At 45.2% G+C, this 25104-nt stretch overlaps 2 protein-coding genes across 3 annotated transcripts in view; one reads left to right on the plus strand and one right to left on the minus strand.

Annotated features, from left to right (window-relative positions):
• Window positions 1-4489, plus strand: part of OIT3 (oncoprotein induced transcript 3) — a 32754-nt gene extending 28265 nt beyond the window's left edge. Inside the window, exons 8-9 of the mRNA XM_066622285.1 lie at window positions 2236-2335; window positions 4313-4489. Coding sequence (XP_066478382.1) covers window positions 2236-2335; window positions 4313-4489 — 277 coding nt within the window. The remainder of the gene's footprint in view (window positions 1-2235; window positions 2336-4312) is intronic.
• Window positions 4490-9070: 4581 nt separating this feature from the next.
• Window positions 9071-22288, minus strand: PLA2G12B (phospholipase A2 group XIIB). Of its 2 annotated transcripts, XM_066622293.1 has the most exons (4): window positions 22054-22288; window positions 13289-13377; window positions 11963-12128; window positions 9071-9189 (listed from the first exon to the last, which is right to left on the minus strand). In XM_066622293.1, exons 1-4 carry the CDS (start codon window positions 22286-22288, stop codon window positions 9071-9073), a joined length of 609 nt encoding a protein of 202 aa, XP_066478390.1. The 2 variants fall into 2 exon arrangements, with proteins under 2 accessions (XP_066478390.1, XP_066478391.1); XM_066622294.1 differs by lacking the exon at window positions 13289-13377 and having other exon boundaries at window positions 22054-22083.
• Between the last annotated feature and the right edge of the window lie 2816 nt (window positions 22289-25104).

Raw genomic sequence — 25104 nt, forward strand, 5'->3', positions numbered from 1 at the left:
CCCCATTGAGTACAATGGGCCTTACTCCCAGTGTTTCCTCCCAGAGGCACCTGAAGGGGGGGTCGGCACTCCGCAATCTACTCATTTTGCTTCGCGATCTACCGGTAGATCGCGATCCACCTATTGAGCACCCCTGCTGTAGGCCAACTTGTCTGATATCCAGCTGGTTTTAGCTGGTGAATAATCTCTTTGGATGCCTTAGTGCTGCATCATTCTCTTTATTTCACTGTTAGTAAGAGATCTGTGGTAGTCTTTATCAGATCAGCCTCCTTCAGTAGACAGCGCACTGGAGACTGATAGGGACTTTGGAATCATTGTTTTATTTACAAATGTGGGGACTATAGGGGTACAAAAACAAGCACCCAAGGAGTGCTAGCATTTAGTTTGTTTCCCCATGATCTGAATCCACTCCAGCTTAGTGAACTGTTGCTGGTCTTCATCCTTCTTTACAGGATCCGTGAGACAAGGGGAGATGGGCTGCCTCAGCTGCCAGGTGGGCACCCAGCCCATTGGCCAATTCCACAGCTGCCTCCTTGCCCCTACTTACCTGCTTTGCCTCCTGCCATCCTGTTTTGAAATGGAGCAGCAAAGTAGTCCAAAACAAGGAGGCCAGGAGAAGCATCTTCCCATATTCAAAAAATGGGGGGGGGACTCCCCTTTTGGAGGGGAGCAGTGCTTCTCCCAAAATCCTGTTCAAGCCTGCTTTGCTGCTCTTTTTCAAAACAGCAACAGAGTGAAGATGGAGGAGGAAAAAGATAAGATAGGGCAGTAGGTGGGTGAACAGGCAAGCTGGGGGGGAGGGGAGTGTTTTTAGTGCTGCTGCCAAAGATTGTGGCAGTGAAGCTGGAGAAAGTGGGAAGATCCTGCTACCAGGGGAATTCCTGCCAGCATCTCATTGCCACCTTCTCCCATCTTCTACCAGTTCCTCAAAACTGACAGAGAGGGTGATCTGGACAGTTCAGAGGAAGTATCAGTGGTAAAAAAGGGCATGGGCGAATATATGTGCCAATACATATAAGGGGGGGAGCAACTTCTGCTTGTGTCTGCTGTCTGGTGCTGAGATTGCTGGCATGTGGGGAGTGCTGGTGCATGTGCATGCTGGTGAGGGGCAGCACAATTTAGGGGTTGGAGTAGGGCAGCTCATGAGCCACTGTTTCAGGCAGTGAATCAGCTTGATTTGGCCCTGTTTCCCTGTGCAACAAATGCACCGTGTCTATATTTAGACAAAACTTCAATCTCCTTGAAGTAAGGTATTGTGCACATTCCAGAAACCTCACTGCCCCCTGTTCCCGCTCAAAGGCTGACCGTATCAAAGCCTAAGAGAGAAGCACTTGGCATAACAGAGCTTCAATCACCACAGCCCATTAACTTTCCCTACCTGGTTGTTAACCTTTGGGCAGAAAATATCTGTGGCAGCCGCCTGATTTGTGCATCTGCAACAGAAACAACATTTTTGAACACACTTTTAGAAAATGCACACTTTCCCCTCCATAGTAATTTATGCAAGTGCACAGAGGTGGCAATCAATATTTTCCCCAAAATGTAATTAAATCCTATCCTATGAACCCTTTCCCACCCTGGATAAATTGTCCCTTGAGCTATTTATGCCACAAATTGATGCATTAAAGATTATTGGATGTGTAAGGTTGCAGTCGTCCATGTTCTGAAGCTTTTGCTTTCCCTCTTTCCTCTATTGCAGTGTTTATAACATCCAAAGTCCACATTCCTGAGATTAGATTGTAGGAAAGAATATGCTGGGTAGCGCTTTAATTTACGATGAAAGCAGATTTTTTTTTCTCTTCAAAAGGGCAGATTGCTGAAAATAACAGAAACATCTATAAATCCACAGCTGTGACGTTTTTCCCCTGGGGGCTGAGGATAAGCCCTCGGTTTGGCTGTACTTGTCGTAAGAGGTGACTAAACAGACACCGGGTAGATGGGACTTTAGCCTGGGAAGGCAGCTCAAACAAGCCAGTATAGAGTGTGGTGACAGATTAGCTACATGCATACTGACAACTCTTTTTGCTGCTTGGGTGTTTGGCTCAATGGCCAGGCTACCAACCTTGTTTGCTTTTTTTCTCTTTTCATTTTTGAACCTCATGACATGACCACAGATATTAATGCAGCTATTAAACAAGAAGAGCCACATTCCTTACTGTGTTCTGACCAAAATATGCTGGGATTGTCACCACTATATCTGTGAAAACCATTAACATTTTTCTTTGTTTTCTTCAGCTGTGTTTCCGATGATTCCGTGAAGCAATACTTGTCCAAGGATCACCTTGCCAAACACTTCCAGGTCCCAGTGTTCAAATTTGTGGGTAAAGACAATAAGGTGAGCAACTGCGTCTTAACAATTTCCTAGCAAAATGCCTGTTATATGCCTGACACCGTATCTAGGAAGTGAGCTTTTAGGGACCACTGTGGGATGCAAATCAGAGTAGCATTACCTTCATCCTTATTTTTCTCAGAACTAGTCCTTCAGGTACCCGATGGTGCCTTCATTCATTTCAGTTCATTTTGGAAATGGGACCAGGAAACCAGTGCATGATGACTTCCCTTCCTGAGTCAGCATGGGGGACAGAAGGGAGGCAGGGAAGGGGAGGAATGGTGTTGGGAGGAGAGCAGACTGAGGAGAAGAAGGTGGTAGCAGCAACTGGGGCACTGCCAATATCCTATTCCTGGCCTCAATCCGCCTTCCCAGGTCCACTTGGATTTGCCCCAGCAATATAGCTGATACAGGTCTGAGTAGACCAATTTAGGCAACAAGGGATTGCCCCTGGACAAGGGAACAAATGTTCCCTTACCCAGAGGAGACCTTCAGGGCCTGAAATTCCCCCACAAGATATAGTTTGCCCCCCATTGGTGTGGCAGCATCGCTGAACAGGAAGTTAGTGTAGGATTGGGCCATCTGTGTGCATAGGAATTGTGTACCTATTACACAACTGGGATATCAAAGTGCTCTCTATGGTGCCTGATCTGCAATGGCTATTTCATGTGTGAACATCACCAATCAAGTGATGAATGGGTATGTGTGAACTTCCCCTGAGAGCACATCTACACTACAGACTTAGGGCACAATCCTAACCAGGTCTACTCAGAAGTAAGTCCTATTTTGTTCAATGGGGCTTACTCCAGGAAAGTGTGGTTAGGATTGCAGCCTTAGTTTTGAACCATTGACTGACATGGTTCCCCACACAAGGCTTTGGTGAGGTTCTCACAAATTCCCAACAAGTCTAGAGAGCCTTAATTCTAACTACAGTTTCTTTAGCTCAGTAGGAAGAGGGAGTTGGTAACTGAACCAGTTTAATTTTACAGATATGCTCCTATTTCCTTAGCAAAGAGAGAACTTTGCTGAGCCCAGCTGTTCTTCAAGCGCTAAAGTTCAAGGTTTATGATACACGAAGCTTGTTAATGTCAGGCTATGGCTTTCAGCCCTTGTTCTGGAATGACATTCTGTTGCCATCTCAAGCTACTTGCCACCTGGCTGGTTTAAAGCTACCCTCATCAGAATGTTGTGACTTGACTGGTTATTTTCCTAACACTCAGTTTCAATGCTGGAAAACTCAGAATGTTCATATTGAATTTACATTAAAAAATGAGACTGGCAGCCTGGAATGGGGTGGGGTTCTCTTAACTGGAAGAGATGAATATTTCACTCATACTTGATCCATATCATTCCGGCCAGTTTCTCTTAAGGGAAAATACACTGAAGGTTGAGAATAAATCTTAGCAATGCAGTAATTTTAACACTAGTCTCAAGGCAGAGTCAGTGTATGCCTCTTAGCTCAGCCCGTACATCAGGTGCTCCCAAGCACATCAAGTACTCCCAACTACAAGTTCCTGGTATCAAAGTGGTTGGGGAGTGATAAGGCAGTGGTAGAGCACCTGCTATGCATGCAAAAGGCCCTGGTCTTAGCTGTGGCATCTTCTGATAGGACTGGGAAAGACCCCTGTCTGAAACCCTGGAAACAGTCAATGTCAGCAGTACTGAACTACATGGAGCAGTGTTCTGATGGAAGACCATTTCTTATGTTCAACCACATTTTTCTCAGTTCCTATCGAAAGCTCAGAGTGTAACTTCCAGGAAAGTCCTATACATTCCCCTGGGCTGAGATGGCAAAACAGGATGCAAGAGCATTTTGCTTCAGTGCAAATGTCCGTCCCCTTAATCAGCTTGGCTTGTTCCCTTTAACCTGCAAGTCCTAGTATCCCTACTGAGTATTCTAGAGAGAAAATGCTTCCCCAGTGCTGTGTTACAAATTTAGCCATACTATTGCAGTACTTCATGCATTTCTCCTTTTATATTCAGGAAGTGTTCCTGCATTGCCGTGTCCTTGTGTGTGGAGTGACAGATGAGAGGTCTCGTTGTGCCCAGGGCTGCCTCAGACGGATGCGCAGATGGGCTAAAACAGAGGAAGAGGAAGCCAGTCACATGGCAAATCACATCCTGACGGGTGGCCCCATTAGAATTGACTTGGAGGAGTAGATCTGTCTCAGTAGCTCACTGTCTTACTGAGGCTGTCTCCTATGTACCTTTTGATAATGAGCAGTAGTAGTTGTCTAATTTTTCATTGAAAGCCCTTGTTGAGGTCAAATTAGATGCAATCAACATCCAAATCTTATTTGATACCTGCTAATCCCCCCAAGGGATGACTGTAGCCATAAGTAATGTGTTTATTCACAGACCAAAATATTACCCACTTGTTGTATTTAGCCACATGGCACCCAAAATGTTCACACAATCAAATCGTTGGCTAGTTTTGTATTTCTATAAAGCTACACTGGCAAGGAGATAAAAGTGAGGAAGGGAACACTAACTGAAATGCACCATCAACTTCAACTGGCACACAATCATTTTTTAGCATTGTCATGAACACAGTTTGATTTTTAAGAGGTGGACCCAGACATGCTGAGCCAGTCTTGTTGCAACACATGGTGAGAGAATCCATCATCAAGCCTTCCAAAAATTAGATGTCATTTGCAATCTGGACATGTGTTGAAGCCACCAGATTAACACACAAATCCAAATGCCAGTTTGTGCTGTCTTCAACCTGTAAAAAATGGCTGTGTGACTCGACCCTTTGTTCCATTAAAGCTGGTAGAACTAATTCAGATGTAAATGTCATCATTTCCTCTTTGGTAAATTGTGTGTATTTAACTGATATTGAATTTGGAGATCACTACAAAGCTGATGCCAGAATTGTTTTTAGTGCTTTTCCCATTCCACTTCTACCCCTTCTCTCTACTTCTGTAAAATTATCCAGAAGAAATTGTGGCTTGCATCCCAAGGACCTATTTGTAAAGTGGTCATAATTTGTGTACTAACTGAAGTAATTTGCAATAGGCATCCGTCTGCATCATCTGCACCAAAATATGTTTTTGAAATAGATGTTGATAAAATAGTTACAGTGCTGAAAATTGAACTTGTTTCAGTGCCAAATGTGCATTGATAGAAATCGCATGAATTGCACTGTTCCCAATGTTTTTGTGCTCTCCCTTTTGACCTTCCATCCCATGCATGGTTCATGGTATATTTACCTTTTACTTTGTTTTGGCAAGATTGCTGTTGCTCTGCTATTATACATACAACATTATTGTCAGAGGCTAAAAATGTAATAATAATGTGACAGACTAAGCTTTAGGGAAATGACAGAGCTAACAACTTCCATTCCTGAAAGTCAACACACATCTTCCAAGATGGGGAAAGAGAAAATGCCCTGAGTGATTGGTTCACAGAAAAGGACCAACAATCCAATGCAAGAGAAATACAAAGTATATTCAGGGTGCAACGCAACCAACTTTCCCTGCACTGAAGCAGCCATGCCAATGGAACATTTGCTGCTTCCTGTGGGGGGGGGGCGGAGCGGGGGAGAAGTCATGGAGGACTCTACAACTTGGGGCTGCATTGCAGCTGCATTGGCACTGGAAAGTGGGTTAGGATTGGGCCCTCAGGGGTGTAATGGGGGGTGAGTGGTGCTCTGGGTCTTCTCTTTGAGCAGGAGCAGTTATAAAAGCCTCAGCAATGCTCAGATGCTGTCTTTGAAACCTTTTTTCAAAGGACTTTGGCCAAGAAGAAGTATCAAGCTCAGCAGGCGGCAAACTTAGAAATTCATCTGGGAGCATATGTTAATGTCTAGACAATTTTCTTTCCCAAGGACTGCCTGAGAGGCAGGAGATAGTTCGTGTCACATTAATGCTACACTCCTGTGTAGATTTACCTGGGAAAAATTCCTCCTGAACACAGCGGGGCTTACTTCTGACTAAACATGCAGAGTCTAACACTACCTTTTATCAAGTATTTTTTAATTTCATTTTTTATATACGAGGGTTGCCCAGAAAGTAATGCACCACATTTTTTTTCTCAGCCTACAGTAATGGTATGAATGCGAAACTTTAGATATACATTATTTGAATTTTCAGGAGTGCGCACACAAATTTTTGGTTTCTTCAGACAGATAGCGTAGCTGCAGCAGTGTTTCGTAATGGTGTCTGTAAGTGATGTACGTTACAAGCAGTGTGTCGTCATTGAATTTCTCACTGCAGAGAAAGAAACTGTTGGGAACATTCACAAACGTTTGTGTACAGTTTATGGAGAATCTGCAGTTGGCAGAAGTACGGTTAGTCGCTGGGCACAGAGGGTGAGGCCCTTAGAAGGCAGTTTGGCAGAGCTCCAAGATTTGCAGCGTTCAGGGCGGCTATCCACGGCTGTCGCACCTGACAAGACGCAGCTTGCTGATGTGCTCATTTGGGAGGACCGACACATAATGACTAGGCAGTTGGCGCTGAAGCTGTCAATCAGCAAAGGAAGTGTGGATGCAATCATCCGTGCTCTTGATTACTCAAAAGTGTGTGCACGATGGGTTCCGCGCTGTCTTAAGGTGGACCACAAATCTCTCAGAAAAAACATTTCTTCTGAGTTGCTGAAACGTTTTGAAGATGAGGGGGAAGCGTTCTTGTCCAGGATTGTGACAGGTGATGAAAACTGGGTTCACCATTGTGAGCCCGAAACAAAACGACAGTCAATGGAATGGCGTCATCCTCAATCTCCACAGAAGAAAAAATTCAAAACAACTGCTTCCGCCGGTAAGGTCATGATCACTGTGTTTTGGGACTGTGAGGGCATCATACTCATTGATGTGATGCCAAGAGGCAGCACCATTAATTCTGAAGCTTATGTGAAGACATTAACCAAACTCAAGAAGCACTTCCAGCGACTTCGGCGCCATAACAACCCAGGTGAATGTTTGATTCAACATGATAACGCTCGGCCTCACACAAGTTTGAGGACTTCGGAACACATCACTAAACAGGGTTGGACTGTGTTACCCCATCCACCCTACAGCCCTGACCTAGCTCCCTCAGACTTCCACTTGTTTGGGCCATTAAAGGATGCCATTCGTGGAAGACATTTTGAGGATGACGAAGAGGTGATTCGGACAGTGCAGAAATGGCTTCGTGACCAGAACAAGCAGTGGTACCGACAGGGCATACATGCCCTTGTGTCTCACTGGAGGAAGGCCATAGAACTAGACAGAGATTACGTGGAAAAATAGGGAGTGTAGAAGAAACATCATTCTTTCTTGTGTGTAAGTTTCATTGTGTTCAATAATTGTTGAAGAAAAAATGTGGTGCATTACTTTCTGGGCGACCCTCGTATTTAGTTTAATTTATGGCAATCCACTCCAAAATTTGGGATGACATGCTTAAAATGAAGTGTCATAAATTTCAAAGTTGGAATGAGTGGCAAGAGGAAAAATCATTCTAATGAAGAAGTTTAAAGTTGATTTTGTTGTTGTAGTTTAATCTTAGTGGGGTGTGGTTAGGGAGCCACGTCATGGCCACATCTCCAAATTTGCATCTACACCATTGTGTAAATTGTTGGAAGTACACAAAATGCCACTGCAGTGCAATAATAGTTCCAAGAATTTCAGGTTGTTGGGAGTCAGATTGTGGAAGTTCATTTGCAACAAATTATGCAAATCTGTTCAGAGCGCGATACCACAGTCTTTCGAGACTGAAGGTTGCCAACAAGAAATGCTTTCAAAAGTCATTTCAGCGCTCAGAAGACAATAGGCAAAATTTAAGTGATATTTACATTTGGGATGAGTGATTAAAAATAAAAATAAAACAGTGTTTATGGAGGTAATAATCTGGAAGATGTAACAGTTATATTTTGGAAGTAAGATTATAAAAGTATATATAGTTAAAGCTCCTTAAACTGTAAAATAATAGTAATTCTATATAGCTAGAAGAAGCATGATAAATGTGACCTGCAATCTCTGATGTCATTTTGAACAATATATATTATTTAATAAAAATTAGATTTACAATTGCCCATATTTTAAACATTTTTCCCATTTGGCATAACTTTTATTCTTCCCTTTTTCTTCCCTCCCTCCCAATTAGGTGATACATATGTTGGCTCTTTTTACGTGGAGTAATGACTTAATGGGAATAAAATGACTTGTAAAGATGATACAGAGTATGGTCCTATTATATCCGTCTGCATCCCAAGGCGAATATACAATTCTATAACGTGGTGAGGTGATTTATAGGCCAGGATTGCTGATATCTTTTTCCAATTGGGTGAGGCAATGCATGACAGGGGAACAGTCCAAATGTGTATGTACCACTGAAAGAGCTACAGTAGCTTGATGTGTCAGGTGATAATGGTAGGTCTATTATGCACATGTTTGCTTCAGGAACTTATTACAGCAAACCTGAGATTGCCGCCTCTGTCCTTTTTTTTATGTAGGAATTGGTCATATGTGTCCCAGGCAGTTTTCAGAACTGTCATTACGTCAGGCAGTTGCACAGAGAAGGAGGTGGAAGTCATTGCATGGTACTGAAGTGGGTGTTCAGCCAAGGTGGTCTCCTGCTGCATTTCCTTCTCAGTCAATGCCACCATACAAACTGCAATCAATGCATTTGCTAGTTGCAATGAGCTGCTCCCCTATCCTGTAAGGTATCAAGACTGCACCTGCTAGGAAGGCAGAAGTCGGAGCCCCTTCTGCACAAAGGACATATGAAACCACAGTCATCACCATCAGGCAGCTGGATGCTCATATCACAACTCATCACGCTCTTCCTCATGACAAATGCATGCGCTTCTTTGGCTGTTCATGAAGGGGCGGCAGCCTAAAGTTCGGACCATTTTGTATACTGTTTGAGCGACTGAGTCGCATGCTGTAGCAAAAAGAAAAGAGGAGGCATGTCAGAAGCAATCCCATGTCTTCACTGCATGCTTTAAAAGACTTACAGCCCAATCCTTCCTCACCACTGATTCAATGACGCCAAAAATAGCTACTGTTGCATCCTGCAGTGGTGGCAGTTGCAGAGTCTCCTCATTCCCTTACCTGGGGGTAAGTCTCTGCAATGCTCAGACCTGCACTAGTGAATTTGCTGGTGTGGGTTCATGTGAACCCAGACTGCAGGATGGGGTCCAGAAAGTGGGATAGGATTCAGTGGCCATAACTACCACTGAACCCGACCCTTCCCAGACTCAATCCACCCTCCCCCATCACCTCCTCTTTCTGCCCTCCCCACCTCTGTTCCACCTCCCCTGCCAACCTACCTACCTTGGTGGGTAACTGGTGATCCTCCAGCACATGAGGAAAGGCTCTGGCTTTCCTGCCAGTGCTTCAGTAGTGCATGAGTTTGCACACCACTGGAGCATCTTTTACGACAACACATGTTTCCCTGGCAGCAGGCCTTAATAGAATTGCACTGTTTGTTTGTAGGGGCCATGGTTAAAAGAAACACATGCCCAACTTGCTACATGGGGAAGAGAGTGCCTCTTTGAATCATTACTGTAAGGTGCAAATCAACTGTGGCCCTCTGCCTGATATTTATTTATGATTTTTTTATACCACTTTTCTAAAAACCCAAAGCAGTTTTGTGTAAACCATGCTGAGTCAGTTGCCCAAAAACAGTTTCTGAACTGCGGCAGCTACAGCCATTGCTGGCCAGCTATAGATTGAACAATGAGAAGGTAGCCCCTAATGCAAATGAAATGGAACCTGAGAACACTGTCCTACCACGGGTCATAACAAAAATTGGTGTTCTCTCATCTCTTACAAGAAGTAGGCACAGAAATGTCAATGGAACCTGAACAATGAAGAGCCTTGAGGAACAGCAGCTTGGATAAGATGTGCTCAAAGTGTAACCCAGGGCTTTTCAAACTGGGGCGTCATGACGCCCCAGCCTGTGAGCCCTGGCCTCTGCCCCCTTAAGGGGCGGGAACAGCCTGGAGGCAGGGAGGAGGCAACGGCGCGATCCCCAGGATCACGTCACCCAGGGGGGCTGCAGGGGCTTGGGTACACTTACCCAAGCCTCCTGCAGCCTCCCCAGGCTGCGGGGAGCCCGGCGCGACCTGCAGCAGGGCTCCCCGCAGCAGTGAAAGTAAATGTGGAGCGATCACGCCTCGCCTCTGCTTAAGCCTCCGATCGCTCTGCATTTACTTTCACGGTTGCGGGGAGCCCTGCTACAGGTCGCGCCGGGCTCCCCGCAGCCTGGGGAGGCTGAAGGAGGCTTGGGTAAGTGCACCCAAGCCCCTGCAGCCCCTCTGGACGGCACGATCCTGGGGATCGTGCTGCTGCCTTCCCCCCCCGCCCCCGCTGCCTCTCCCCCTGCCCACGCAAGTACTTAGTGGCTCTCAAACTCTCCCAGAGAGTTTTTCTACTGAACATTCCCAGAGAGTTTGAGAACCACTGGCGTAATCTATGCAGGGCTCTGGACATTGTCTGCTGTTTTTGGTAGGTCATGGGCACCTATTAAGTACTAGAGGCTACATGTTTAATCATCCTAATGAGACAGGAAACCAATGACAAGAGGCAATGTTTTAAGGAATCTGCAATGAGTCTGCATCATCAGCACTGAAGTGTGAACTTCCCCATTTATCTTAATTGTTACACTTGGAAAATAAATTAGTGACCCCTTAGCCATCTAATTGCTGGGGGCTGAACCAGAGAGAGGTGAATGGCATGTAGGAGCGAAATGCCAGGCTCTGCATTTCTGAAAGAACCACATTTTCTAAACCAATGTGTGGTGCATTTCATGTCCTTCTTAAACTTCTGAAGTTTTGTCATACAGAACAGTCCTTAAAAGGAGGATATTTTGTTTCTGTTTTGAACCCCTTCATCATCATCTTCAGCAAGGTTGCATTTTGCTTCTACGGTTGCAGTGCCAGTGAACACAGGAAGCTGCCTTATCTGCGTCAGGCCATATTCAGGCTCAGGATTCTTGACACTGACTGACAACAACTTGCCAGCGTTTCAGACCTGAAGTTTCCTTTGTTCTACCTGGAGAAGCTAGGGATTGAACCTGGGACTTTCTGCACATTTCCTTTAGGGAACAGGGGCACTGCAGTCCGAAGGCGTCTATGTGAAAGCAGATTATTACTGGTGATAGGCAACAGGCAACCAGTACCACAGTCAACACAGCCCAGGGCAAAGAACAGCTCACAAAATAATTTTGTCCAGCCTACATCCCATGCCTGACTGCTATGTCCCATAGATCCATGACAAAAGTAACAGCTTTTTTGTTTAAACAACATTCCCCCAAGTGTTTGGTGCGTCTACCATCATTTTCAGCACTATGTAAAAATAGCATTTGTAGAGCGTTTTCTGAGAGCGCAAAGGGCTTTGCTTGCTTTAGCTTCATGCTTACAACAATCCAGGAAAGTAGCATTATTATCTCTATCTTGCAATTGTGACTGAGAGGGAATTGCTTACCTGAAACCATCTAGCCAGTGCATGGCAGTGGCACAGTTTGAATTGGGGATGTTCTTATCACTCTCATTCATGCATGCACAAGTGTGGCTCATTTTCAAAAGCCATTTTTGAACTGAGACACAAATAGCTGAGTCATGGAGAGCACAACACACACACCCCTTTCCCAGGGCTTAGAAAGTCAACCATCCTTGCTCTACACATTGTCTGTATTTGAATGGAAAACTCACCTTCCACCTTGGAGACAAATCCAAGGCTACGTTTAAGGTCGGAGCAGATGGAGTTCAAACACCAGCGGAACTTTGCATCACAGCGGTATTTGTTGGAGCCGCAGGTGTCATAACATAGATCCAGCTGGTTACAACACTTAGTCATGGCTGGGATGCCCAGATCCATCTGTACAAGGATGAGAAGAGAGATATCTGAACTTTTTTTCCCCACCTGCAATCCCTAAACACTGCTCATAAAATGCCATCATGGTCTCTGCAACTTATGCAACTGCCTTATAGTGAATATCCATCTAACCCAGAAGGAAGATAGAACGTTACAGTGAGAGTAACCATTTGTGAGGTCAATTATCACTTAGCTGCATCCATAGCTTTTAACTGCACAAAGTTCTATTCCAGAGATTGCTCCTCCTCTACATGTACTTTCTCTGTTACAGCTGCCCTGAATGTGTCAATGAAACCACTATCCCGGCTCTCTGGGGAGAAGTTGACAGGGAACACCAGCGTAGTACATGCTACATTTTCCTTTTGTTTAATCATCTTAAAAGGGCCAACACCACCAAACAACATCCTGATCATGGCGATATATATTTCATGTGCTGCCCAATATAAAAGAAAGTTTAGGCGGCACAAAGGAAGCTGAAAGCCATCTGGAGAGAGGCTTCTGCCAGCAAACAGCATTTCACACTTGCGAACGGCTCCTATGAACATGGGGACGCTGCTGTTTCTGTATTGTTCATAAGCCTTGAACTGCCAGCTGCTGAATCTGTTCTCAGGCTCTGGCACCAACTGGCATTAGGCCAGGCACCCATTAATGCCTTCTAACCTGGACATTGTCCAAGTGCCGTGATATTGCTTCTTCCAATTACTATTGCAACCTATTGCTCCTCCCGCGAGGAACACTTTTGTCTCTCAATAATTATTAGGCTAATTGGAGTTTTGGAGCTTGCATCCGTTTATGCACTTCCTAGCCAGAGGATTTATTCGCTTGCTGAAGCAGCCACCAACAGACAGGGGCTAAATGCTCTGGGGCCTAGCCAATCAAAGAGCAAATTAAGTGGAGAGCATTCAGTTGACACACAGTCCTTTCACTTGCCATTGGCAGCCAGCCTTCACCTTTGGCATGCCCAGGCATACAGCTTCCACTTGCTATCATAGCCAGAGTGGCGAACATTGACCAGGATGTCCATGATTATTGATCAGCATGCCAGGGACAACACGTTTAGGAACAGAAATAAGCAAGCAATTACAACGTCAACTGTTTATTCCTCTCTGGCTATTTTGGTTAGTGCCTGTTTCATCAGGAAGGTAAATGTTAGCAGTACATACACTTTCGGGTACCTTGAGACCCAGGAAATAGGAGCTACAGCCATTAGGTTCTGGAGGCTTGTAATCTGGTCTGGGCGTTGGTGCCTTTCCTGTAAGAAAAACAAGACAGGGAACAACTAATCACAAGTACACAAGAAAGGTACTGTGTTTAGTGGTTAGTGTATTTCCTGTAGACCAGGAAGCTCAGTTTCAAATTACCACTCAGACATAAAGCTCTCTGGGTGACTTTGGTCAGTCATTACATCTTAGCCTAACTCAGCGGTTTCCAAACTGTTGGTCCAGTGGGTCATGATCTACTGACCACCAGTGGGTCATGACCCAATTTTTGGTGGTTTGCAAAACTGACAGGACAAATTAGGCTATGTGCATCATGGGGTTAAACAAGCTACCTACTTGGGAGGGGGAAGGGAAGCAGTGCTGCTCAATCACCATTATAGCCACACCCTTTGGCATTTATAGATCAGGCAGCAGCCAAAAATTTGGGAACCACTGGCCTAACCTATTTAACAGGATGGATGTGAAGATCAAATGAGCATGGGAAACGAATATGCTGTTCCATGCTTTTGTGCATAAGATTTGAATAAAAATCAAATACATAAATGTACACATCTAGGAAAGAACAACATACAAATCCCAGCACAGGTTTCCAGAACTACAAGAACACACAGAGTTTTGGTTTGCCACACAGCAAGAAAGACAAACTGAGTTGGGAGACTTAAAGCATATATAGAAAAGATATGCATATGCCTGTGTTTCATATTAATTACTTTAGATTGGAACCTAATTGAAATTAAGCAAAAATGTGGCAAAATTTTAAGTTTTTGAAGTGTTGAATGCACAACTTCACCTTTGAAATCTGCATCCTCATTTTGAATATGATCTTTTCCTCTAAATTCAAGTTTTTTGGACATGACATTGCCATCTTGATTGTTTTTTATTTTAGCAAATGTGAGGTATGACTGTTTTTATGCAATCAATTTCAATTAGCAAATACCAATACATGCCAAATACCGCCAAATATTCAAAGTACCATGGCATGCCAACAGTAAAATATTGTGACTGCTTTCCAGTCATGTTTAATGTTCCAGGTCATGCACGCATTGGAAATTCAATAAGGTCAAGCAACAGACTTGCCACATGAGCTGATATGATAAAATACAACACATCTGCAGAATGAAAACACAATACTCTACAGCCATAGCAGGGGGAGTGGGAATGAAAGGTCAAGAAACATTTTGGGTTTGTTTGCTTAGTTTCTGCAGTGCAGCAGGTTTTTGAGACCTCAGTGAGGAATGAAACGAATGAAAAGTCACAAGAGGGGAAACACCAGCTAAAAGTGGAAATGGCCTTGTTGCTACTTATTACGATGAGTATAACAGTGGCCTGCATGTCAGCAAAGCATGTTTCATCAGCATTAGTTAGGCAGAGAATTTAAAAAGCAGCCAAAGAGTTGGGATTATTTGCCCTTAAAAGAAGAGATCAGACACCTAATTTCTGATGTGGTTGGAGGCAATGAACCTGTCAGTAGGTTAAGCTTCAGTTCAGATTTTTAATGAAATCTCTTTATCACAAGTATTGGATAGCCTTTTCTAGCTGGCAGCTTCAAAAGCCTGTCAAGTGAAAGTTGGACCTGTGAGTAAAGGGCTTCTTCTTCTTTTCACTCTTTCATCTCAAGGGAAAGGATGTACTACAGCTGGTTTAGCAAGGAACCCTTCATTTCCTTACTTAACTCAATGACAAATGTGCCTTGATCTATACATGTATAGTACTCTTTGTGCTTAGGACTTCAATGCATGTTGCATAATAGAAAGAAACCCACCTAGAAAATGAATATTGGGGGGGGGGGGGAGAGAAAAAGACAAATATTCTGCTGAAATGTGAAATGCTTTTCCAGAACTATAAATAACTGAAAAGTAGCAGGTAACAGCATTTTGCAAAACAACACAGAGAGAGAGAGAGAGAGAGAGAGAGAGAGAGAGAGAATCTACAATTTCAGTGTATCAAATACTGGAAAATATAAGTTCAAACTAAACTCCAAATATAACATAGATTTTCTTAAGTGGGACAGAACTTCTAATTTAATGGGCAAAATGCTCTCACTTATTGTTTGAAGAATTTGCCATATTTAGGGAGAAAATCCTAACAATTCAATAGAATCTGTGTAGACAGGCAGCACATACAGTTTGTGCTTATGGTGTCTAAGCCACACACACAGAGCTGGATTAGACAAACGGAAGGCATCTGTGTGTCAGATTCATGCCTCCTGTTTGGCTTAATGGGTAGTCCAGCATGGGTAGTTTTTTTTCTTCTTAATTCATTTCTTTTGCTGTTATCATCATTCACTGCTGATTGGTTTAGCAATAAAGCAGTTAAAACAAGGATGACCAAGTCTGATTAATGTAGCCTGTGGACATGGTGGGGAAGTGGGATTGCATCTGCTTCACCCACCCTATTCCTCCTCCGGATCCACTGGACATCTACCGAGGAACATCTCATTGACACAGTGTCCAAACAAGCGTAGGTGCCAACTGGGCAGTTGATAACCCATGTAAAGTCTGGGAATCAGCTGAATGACTCAGTCTTATGCATATCAGATTTATCACAATAGGCACTACATGCATATGCCAACGAGACACCCCAAAGTAGGTGTTCCACAGGACAGAGGCTCATAGTGGGCAGGCAACTGCAATCTGCTGTCTCACCATATATAGCTGCTATGTTCATCAGGAATGGTCCTAAGACATGCCTCCAGAGCAATCCTCATTACTTATGCCATCCAGTGGTGGAGTGAGGCCCGGGGAACTGAGATAGCTTTCAGCTGTGATGAAGCTGCTCACCCACTGCTAAAAATACATTTTTGGCCCTTTTCTTCAGCACCAGGGAATGTGTTTCACCAGCACATGCTGTTGCAAAAGTGCTATAAAGTGCTTTGTGACAGTACTTCTAGCTAACATGCCTTCCTGCATGCGCCAGCAGTCACAGAGATGCCTGCCTGACCAGGTGAGTCCAGTGCAGTAGCGGATAAGGGTGAGGAGGTGTGGAACGGGGTGTGGGGAGGGCAGGGGTAGGTGGATTGGGCCTGGGCGGGGTTGCTGGTGTATCCTATCCCCCTTCCTGGGCCTGCATGGATCAACTTGGACTTGTGCCAGCGATATACAAGTATGAGCTGACCCACTGTGGCAACTCAGGGTTACCCTGGGACAAATGTCCCCTTACCCTGAAGAAACATCCAGCAGCCAAAATCCCTTTGCAGGATGCAGTTGCATCCATGTCAGCACCACTGCATCACCATATGGGAATTTAGTTAGGATTAGTCTATATGACATATAAAATATAAATCTAACAAATTTTAAGTACATTCCATTTACAACGATGAGAAGGGAACATAAAGTGATATCTTATCTGGGGATTTAGCTGTCCAGTGAATGAGGAATAATGTCCAGTTTTAAACAAACTTGTCATGTTAATGCTTTTCTTTTTAACTTCTATATGAAGTCATTTTTGTTAGTAAGACCTCACTTCATATACATTTGTACCTATTAATTATGGTGTGATGCTGCTGCCTCTGATAATTTCCATTTAAAAGCAATGAAAACCATAGCTGTGGTCAGTAAACAAATTACATTCATAATCATCTACTAAAACCTTATCTTGGTTTCTCTTGTTTTTAATTTTGAGTTACAGCCCAAACCTATCCCACACCAGCATGTGCAATAAGCTATGACAACCGATCACGCACTGTATGCTATCGTGGAGGGGCAGCCAGACGTTAAGTAAAAATAATGTTTACTTACCCCCCTGTAAGCTGCCTGGCTGCCAAAGTGTCTCCTCAGACCTTAGCTGGCATAAGTCCAAGGAGCCCTGGAGTGTGTAGGGCCAGGAAAAGGGGTCTAGGATCTTGGCATGTGCTACTGCTGCTGAGATCCTCCCCTAAACCACCCCTGAATCATTCCCAGTTTGGTCCACTCTCCCCTGATCCTCACCTGAACTGCTCCTGCCACCACCTTACTTGCTTGGGCTGGGTGAGTCAGTGGCACACACACAGGGCCTCTGGCCATTTGCATTGGCAGCTCTGAAGCATACAACAGCAGCATGACTTTTGCACTCCATGGCATAGCTAAGGGGGTTCAGGGCCTCTGGCCATTTGCATTGGCAGCTCTGAAGCATACAACAGCAGCATGGCTTTTGCACTCCGTGGCATAGCTAAGGGGGTTCAGGGCCTCTGGCCATTTGCATTGGCAGCTCTGAAGCATACAACAGCAGCATGGCTTTTGCACTCCGTGGCATAGCTAAGGGGGTTCAGGGGGTAGCAGTTGCACCGGACATCAAGCTTTAGGGGAGAAATAAGCTGAACTTGATGCTAGTGACCAAAATTGTGAAAATCTTGGTATGTATGAATAATATCATCATGTTATATATCATTAGAAAGGTAATTTAATGCAGAATGCAATGAAACAAACTGCACTGGAATATCTGTTTTCTATCAAAAGTTACGGCCAATTAACCAGAAAATGAAAACACAACCGTCTTGTGGAACAAAAAGTGGATTTGCTTAACTCCAGACTGACTTATGAGTCTTGAGTGCCAATGAGATGTTATTATGATACAGCATGGAATAACTTTTGATACAGCCAAAAAAATAACTTTTTATTTTTTTCCTTAATTAAGTTTGATTTTGTAATGCAGGGGAGGCTACAAAATCTTCTTTGATCCCAGGTTGCAGATAGATGCCTTAGCTATGCCACTGTTTGCACTGAAATTTTGCACCAGACTAGAACGTACAGCAGCGGTTTGTGAGATATGCTGCCCAGGATAGGCCATTAAGTCACCTTAGGAGTTCCTTTGGGGCCCAAAAGGTGGGATATAAATGTTCAGATAATCAAATCTGTTGGCAGAATGAGCATTTTCACTTCTTGCCAACATTGCTCTGGAATTCTAGGGTTCTCTTGGTGACCTTTCCAGCTGCTCCAAGCCATTCAAGGACAGACTCTTATGATCAAAATCATTTTGACAGCCAAGCCCAATCACTCATGCATAGAGAGATGGAGATCATTTCTCGATTAAAGAGGTCTCTGGCCAGATATGTCTAGTATAGCAATAATGTCCAACAATGTTTTACCAAATAGTAAAACATTTGACAACCATTTACCAAATGGTGATTTGCCATTTGTATGCTTAGACCCACTTCACAAATGGGCATTCATCTGCACTGTCTGGCCCAATGATGAATTGAATGTGTGTACTCCTCTGCTTTCCTGGGTTTTCAGACCCAACCACCATCACCTGAGGTGACATGGAATGATGCCCCTTGCAGCCTTGCAATACCAGCTAGATCAGATGCAGACATCTAATAAGATTTTGTTTACCACTTGGCACAGATCCCTGATTTACTCTGGGCCCAATGCTATTGAGCAACTGCACTGCTGGAACACGTGTTCCAGTGGAGCTGTATGCTTTGCAGCAGTCACAAAACATGACACAACAGTCTGTTGCAAGTAGCAAGCAGTTGCAGCCACACACCAGCAGCCACCAGAGAAGCCCCTGAACCCCTGCGCAAGGGGGTGGGCGGTGGGAGGGTGGGGAGGAGGAACTGGGTAGAGACCAGGGCAGGGAAGGGTGTGTCAAAACCACACCCTTCCCAGGCCAAAAAGGGGGCAGTAGCAGCAGCTCCACAGCTATCCCAGCCCCCTTTCTGACCACAATCCACAGACCGGGTCCACTCGAACTTGTGCTAGCAAAATACTGGTGTTGGTCCAAGTAAACCCTGTGGGGTAGTAAAGAGGTGAACTGGAGCTTCAGGGAGCCACATTATCCTTCAGTAGTCTAATAGTCTACAGAAGTTCCAGCAGTTGATGCACAGACAGAAGGCTATTTAAACTGAAATTGGTTGTCAAGCTAATTGTCAGCATTCCAAGAATCTCAGAGGAATAAGGTGCCCTGACCCTTCTTGCACTGGCAGGTTGGGTCCCTCTCAGGGTCAGCTCAGCCATAAGGCAAGGGGAGGCAACTTGCCTCAGGGAGCAGATGATTGCAGATGGCACCCTGCATCCACTGACCACCTCCACAGACACCTCATCTAGCTTGCAGGTACCCCTTACCTCTTCCCCCTCTCTGCTACTCTGCAGTTGGAAACAGAGAGGAAGTGTGGGGTGGAACATGAAGGCCAAGAGAAGCACAAGTGGGACAGTGCATCTCCCACCTTCCTTTTCTGTCCCACTATTTTAAATTAGCATGGCAGAGAAGGGGGGGGGAATAGGCAGTGGCAATGGCAGTCCTGATTGGGAGGAATACTGTTGTTGCAGTCTTTACTGGCTTTTCCTCTTTCTTGATTGTTGGGCAGGGGCAGGTAGGCAGCTGCTGCCCTCTTTGCCTTGCCTCCCCTCTCAAGACGGACATTAAAGAGGCATGCCCCCTGCACAGAAGCACCAGTGGCAATGGGATGGGGGCATCTGGAACCATTTCCCTTTGGGCTGGGCCTGATCCCTGCCTTTCATTGTTGGCATCTGAGCTACCATTCTAGAAGGATAGGAAAGTGCCTTATATTGAGTTGGATGGATGGCTGGCTCATCTACTTTAGTATTTTCTGTGCTGATTGACCGTGGCTATTTACTGGGAGTCTTCCCCAGCACTGCATGGGAGATGCCAGGAATTGAACCTGGAACCTTCAGTATACAAAGCCTGCACTCTCCCACTGAGCTACTGCACCTTTGCAGTGGTGAAGGGGCGTTCACCACAAGACATGAAACTCAGATTTATGGCTAATGTGTCAACACTTGTCTAGCAGCTGCAGCCAATTTGGCTCTCTGATGATTGCGACTCTATAATACACGTATTGCCACGCACCTGTTTGTCTCATTCACAGCACATTTTTAGAAGTACACTTAAAAATATTAGGAGCTGTCAAAAAAAAACAACACAAAAAACATGGCTCAAAACCATCTGTAATATTTGGAAGTTATGGAAAGGAAAGACTCTTAGTTTTTTAAAGATGCAAAGCCTCAGAGAGTTTTTAGAACCTGCAGAACAAGAGTCGGGGCAAAATAATCACCACCTAGTCTGAAGAAGAAGAAAAAAAGAGCAGGGAGTTGATTAACAGCTCTTGGGGACCCCATTAGTAACAATTTTGAAAGTTAATGGAGTGTGGGCAGCATCAATAATGCAAAATTCATGGTCTTGAGTTTGTGAGAGAGAGAGAGAGAGAGAGAGAAGACACAAAATATTTTGAGTCCAAAAACAGGGCTGATGATTTTGGCAACATCCTGTAGCTTAGGGGCACAGCTCTTTAAAAGCAGAAGGTCCCAGGTTCAATTCCCAGCATTTTGAGGTGCCCTTTTCTTCACTGTCCCACAGTCCCATCAAACAGCAAACATATGGCAACATATGGTTAATGGCTTGATCCAGGTATTCACACAGGTTGCATGCTCTTCTCTGATTAAGAAGGAAAAAGACACCAGCTATGGCCCTGGGAGGAGGGAGGATGGAATGAATTCAGTTGCTCTAATCCTAAACAAATACTCATAGTTGGTAACACCAACCTTTTAATTGGAGGTGTGCTCCTGCTTCTTGATTTATTGACCCAACCCGAGCTAAGATGGCACATGAAGGTGGCCCAAATTACAACTTCATTTGTTTTGTTTTTGGGGGGTATGTGCAAACTTACACATACACTGCCACCTCCTCCTTCTCAGCTCCAGCACCTGCACCTGCCACATTCTGCTCCCAGGACCCTCCTTGCCTGGCCAGTGAAGTCATGAAGGAGATGGAAGGAGGCAGTAATCCTCTTATTGTTTGATGGAGAGAGATTTGGAACAGGACCCTAAGAAACACCCCTACCTCCACCAGGTCCATTGCAGCAGCATTGGAGAAGGTAAGCACCTGCATCCTCTCCTCACTTGCTACACAAGGACAAGAAAAGGATGGAGCAGTGGTCAGGTGGGTATAGGACACAGTGTGCTCCCTGCCAGTTTGCCATCACTCCCAGCCTGCATATGAGCCTGCATCTCAATGTGAATGATTTGTCTAATAGATTGGCTGCCATTGCATTGACACAAACTACATGCTCAGTTCCAGAGGCTTAAGGCTGCAATCCTATCCACACTTAGCTGGGAGTAAGCCCCACTGATTATAAATTGGCTTACTTCTGAGTAGATATGAATAGGATTGGACTGTGAGGCAGCCCAACCATAAGGACAAACTAGGTAACTACCTGGGAACAGGGTGTCATTAGGATGCTAAAATTCCAGGGGCACAACTGGAAGAAGTCAACTTCTTGGGAACCTTAGCAGTTTATGTCAGAACATAAGAAAAGCCCTTCTGGACCAGGCCAGAAGCCCATCAGTTTCAGCATCCTGTTTCCCAGGGTGGCCCTGGCCCACCAACTGCCTCTGGGAAGTCTACAAGCAGGAGAGGAAGGCAGACCTCTCTCCTGCAGTGGCACATTTTGCAAGGGATGCTTGTTGGACGGATGATACTCCCTGCATTGCTAGTGTCTTTGCACTTCTTCATTCTTATCTATTTAATCAAAGGTCTAGGCAAGCTGCAGTATTTTCATTTTAGTACTCAATGGCTGGGTACAGGGTAACTTGTATTTACAATCAGGATGTGAAAGAAATCCTGTACATCAACATTCATTCTCAACACTGTTTTACTGGGGTAATTTCTCCACATTGACTCCTATGGAAAGAAGGCATGGGGGGTTTAATTGGCACAGGAGAGTGGAAAACTTTAGATCAACCCTGTCTGGAAATGAAGGACGAGAAGCTTACCATATCTGCACCTGTATTGACAGATTCCATTTTTTCCTCCAAGCAGCTCCATGAAGGAGTCAAAATAGCCTGTAACAGTTTCAAAGCTGCCGCGGATAGTCCCAATTCCCCAGTCCGAAAAGCCTTCCTCTGGCACCGCTGCTTGGTGGATGGTGTTGTCCTGTGTTATCCCTTCAGTGCACCTCCCTACAGACAGAGCCAAGCACAGAATCAATGCACTGGCTGTGCGCTTCATCGCTAAAGTCAGACCAAAGAAATCCAGCCCTTGGGAACCTGAATGTACAGAATTGCAGGAAGAGAGTGAAGGAGTGATCAGAACAGAGCCGTTTGGAGAGCAGGGCACATGTCTCTCTGATGGACTTTAAACACTGCTGCAGCCATGGGATGAGGTCACTCCCAATTACAGAGCACAAAGTTCAGATACTTTGGTCCAAGCAGAGCTCAAAGTATTGAACACATTGCCCAATACTTAAGGTTGTTTTGTTTGCTCCCAGGACTAAGAGGCAATGCAACTGGATGCCTGGAGTTGCAGGGTTCCATGGACTCCAGGCTAGTCAGAAACATCTAGTTGTGAGAACAGACATCTGCCTTCCTCACTCCAGACTCTGGATGCCTCAGTCGCAGTAACACTGGAGGCTGAAACATCTGGGAATTTTTAAATGGTGCCCAGGAAAAAGGAAGGCAGGCTACTGTGGCTACTACTCTGTCCCCTATCATCTGGTAGGTCAGGGGACACTCACTTGGTGATGGGGGAAAGGAAGCCTGGTGAGGTGTAGCTGGGCATAGCTATGGACCCTTTCAGACCACCAGATGCCACTCCTGTACACACATGCACGCGTGCGCACACACACGCACACACACACACACACACACACACACACACACACACAGAAAGATGGCATGTGTCAGAGTGGTAGTGTCAACCAATGTCTAGGGTAGCAAAATAACTTAAGAGTAAGAGGTGCATTGATGTCGCCCAGCTGCTCACATGGAGTATTGCAACCCTGAGGTACCACAGCAAGAGGTCCTCACTACTGAGGGAGTGTGCCCTCTTCTGGAATAGACAATTGTGGAAGCTGTAAACATTGAGGGAGAGCTCACAAAACCCTTAATGCCACCTCAAAGCTGGAGTGGGAAGGGGGTTGAGGCACCCCTTTCTCTTCTCCACCCTTGAGAGTTAAGACAACTCCCAGAGAGGTTGTAGCTGGTACCCAGCAAGCCAAGCCTCCTTCCCTCAAGACTTCCTCATCACAGCCAGCAGGTCTTCTCCTTCCCCCTCTCCCAGGTGTTCCCCCGAGTGCTGTTTGTGTTAGCTGAGGCAAGCCCTGACGAGTGCCTGCTCAGTTTACCCTCAGGCTTGCCAGTTTCCCAGCTACTGGCCGTGCTGTGAGGCCTTGCCAGCCCCCCACCCCAATATGTCTGCTGACAGTCATTGAACTATGTCTTTTCCACAACATAAACTTTTTTCTTTTTTTCTCTTTGTTTAAAAGAAGTCTAGTTTATGCCCTGCTCCTGCTTAGGTCTAGCTAGAAAACATGAGCTGCCTTATCTGTGTAGTGCATATGGTGACCTCGACACACTTCAGTGAACTTCATCGACCTCAGGCCATGCTATCTTGTAGATACCAGAGTTGTTCAGAGAGATTTCTTAGCATTTGTGTGGCCAAATTTTTTCAGAGTGCCAGAGCCTCAGTGCTTATTTCTGACCCAGATTATTTGCTAATGACTGGTTTTCTTCAAAGAAGGTTTCCCTGCACTCACTGCACACCTAAAAAGATTGTTTTCACTGATGGACCAGTGCAGAGCTGGCTCCAGCTCTTCTCCCAGATACAGATAGCAGCTGACACGGGCAACATCAAGGGGATGTATGATGGTATCAAGCAGGCCCTAGGTCCAACGCAGAAGAAAATTGCCCCTCTGAAGTCTGCCACAGGCGAGGTCATCCAGGATCGGGCGCAGCAGATGGAACGCTGGGTGCAGCACTACTCTGAGCTACTCGTATATTCCAGAGAAAATGTAGTCACCGAAGAAGCACTGAACAACATTGAGTGCCTGCCTGTGCTGGAGGAGCTTGACAGTGAACCAACCATAGAAGAACTTCACGTGGCCCTGGACTCCCTTGCCTTTGGCAAGGCAACTGGAAAAGACAGCATCCCTGCTGAAGTCCTAAAGTGCTGCAAAGAGATCATCGTCACTGAGCTGCATGAAATCCTCTGTCTCTGCTGGAGAGAAGGTGGAGTACCTCAAGACATGAGGGATGCAAACATCATCACACTGTATAAGAACAAAGGCAACAGGGGTGACTGCAACAACTACTGTGGCATCTCTCTCCTTAGTGTTGTAGGAAAGTTGTTTGCCCGAGTTGCACTAAACAGGCTCCAGGTACTTGCAGAGAGCGTTTATCCAGAATCACAGTGTGGATTCCGAGCCAACAGGTCCACCACTGATATGGTATTCTCCCTTAGACAACTGCAGGAGAAATGCAGGGAACGATGACAGCCACTCTTTATAGCCTTCATAGATCTCATGAAGGCTTTCGACCTGCTCCTCAGCATCATCAGATCCTTCCACAAGGACATGAAGGGCACTGTTGTCTGCGATGGCTCCACATCAGACCCCTTTGACATCCGAAGCGGCGTGAAACAGGGCTGTGTTCTTGCACCAACCTTGTTTGGGATTTTCTTCGCTGTCCTGCTGAAGCATGCCTTTGGAACTGCAACAGAAGGCATATATCTCCGGACCAGATCAGATGGAAAGCTCTTCAACCTCTCCAGACTGAGAGCAAAATCCAAAGTCCAGCTGAAATGCCTGCGTGACTTCCTCTTTGCTGACGATGCAGCTGTCACTACCCACTCTGCCAAAGATCTCCAGCAGCTCATGTATCGTTTTAGCAAGGCCTGCCAAGATTTTGGACTGACGATCAGCCTGAAGAAAACACAGGTCATGGTTCAGGATGTGGACTCACCTCCCTGCATTACAATCTCTGCGCATGAACTGGAGGTTGTCTATGACTTTGTGTACCTTGGCTCAACGATCTCCGACACTCTTTCTC

The sequence above is a fragment of the Tiliqua scincoides genome, chromosome 3 (genome assembly GCF_035046505.1).
Source record: "Tiliqua scincoides isolate rTilSci1 chromosome 3, rTilSci1.hap2, whole genome shotgun sequence".
In the NCBI taxonomy this organism is placed as follows: Eukaryota; Metazoa; Chordata; class Lepidosauria; order Squamata; family Scincidae; genus Tiliqua; species Tiliqua scincoides.

Excerpts from the sequence above, each read along its gene's own strand:
- PLA2G12B (XM_066622293.1), bottom strand. The coding sequence starts at position 22,288 with ATGAAGCGCACAGCCAGTGCATTGATTCTGTGCTTGGCTCTGTCTGTA. Across the intron at positions 12,129-13,288 it reads GTCTCAAGGTACCCGAAAGT|ATGGATCTGGGCATCCCAGC; the intron begins GTATGTACTGCT and ends ATCCTTGTACAG. Across the intron at positions 9,190-11,962 it reads ATTTGTCTCCAAGGTGGAAG|CATGCGACTCAGTCGCTCAA; the intron begins GTGAGTTTTCCA and ends TTTTTGCTACAG.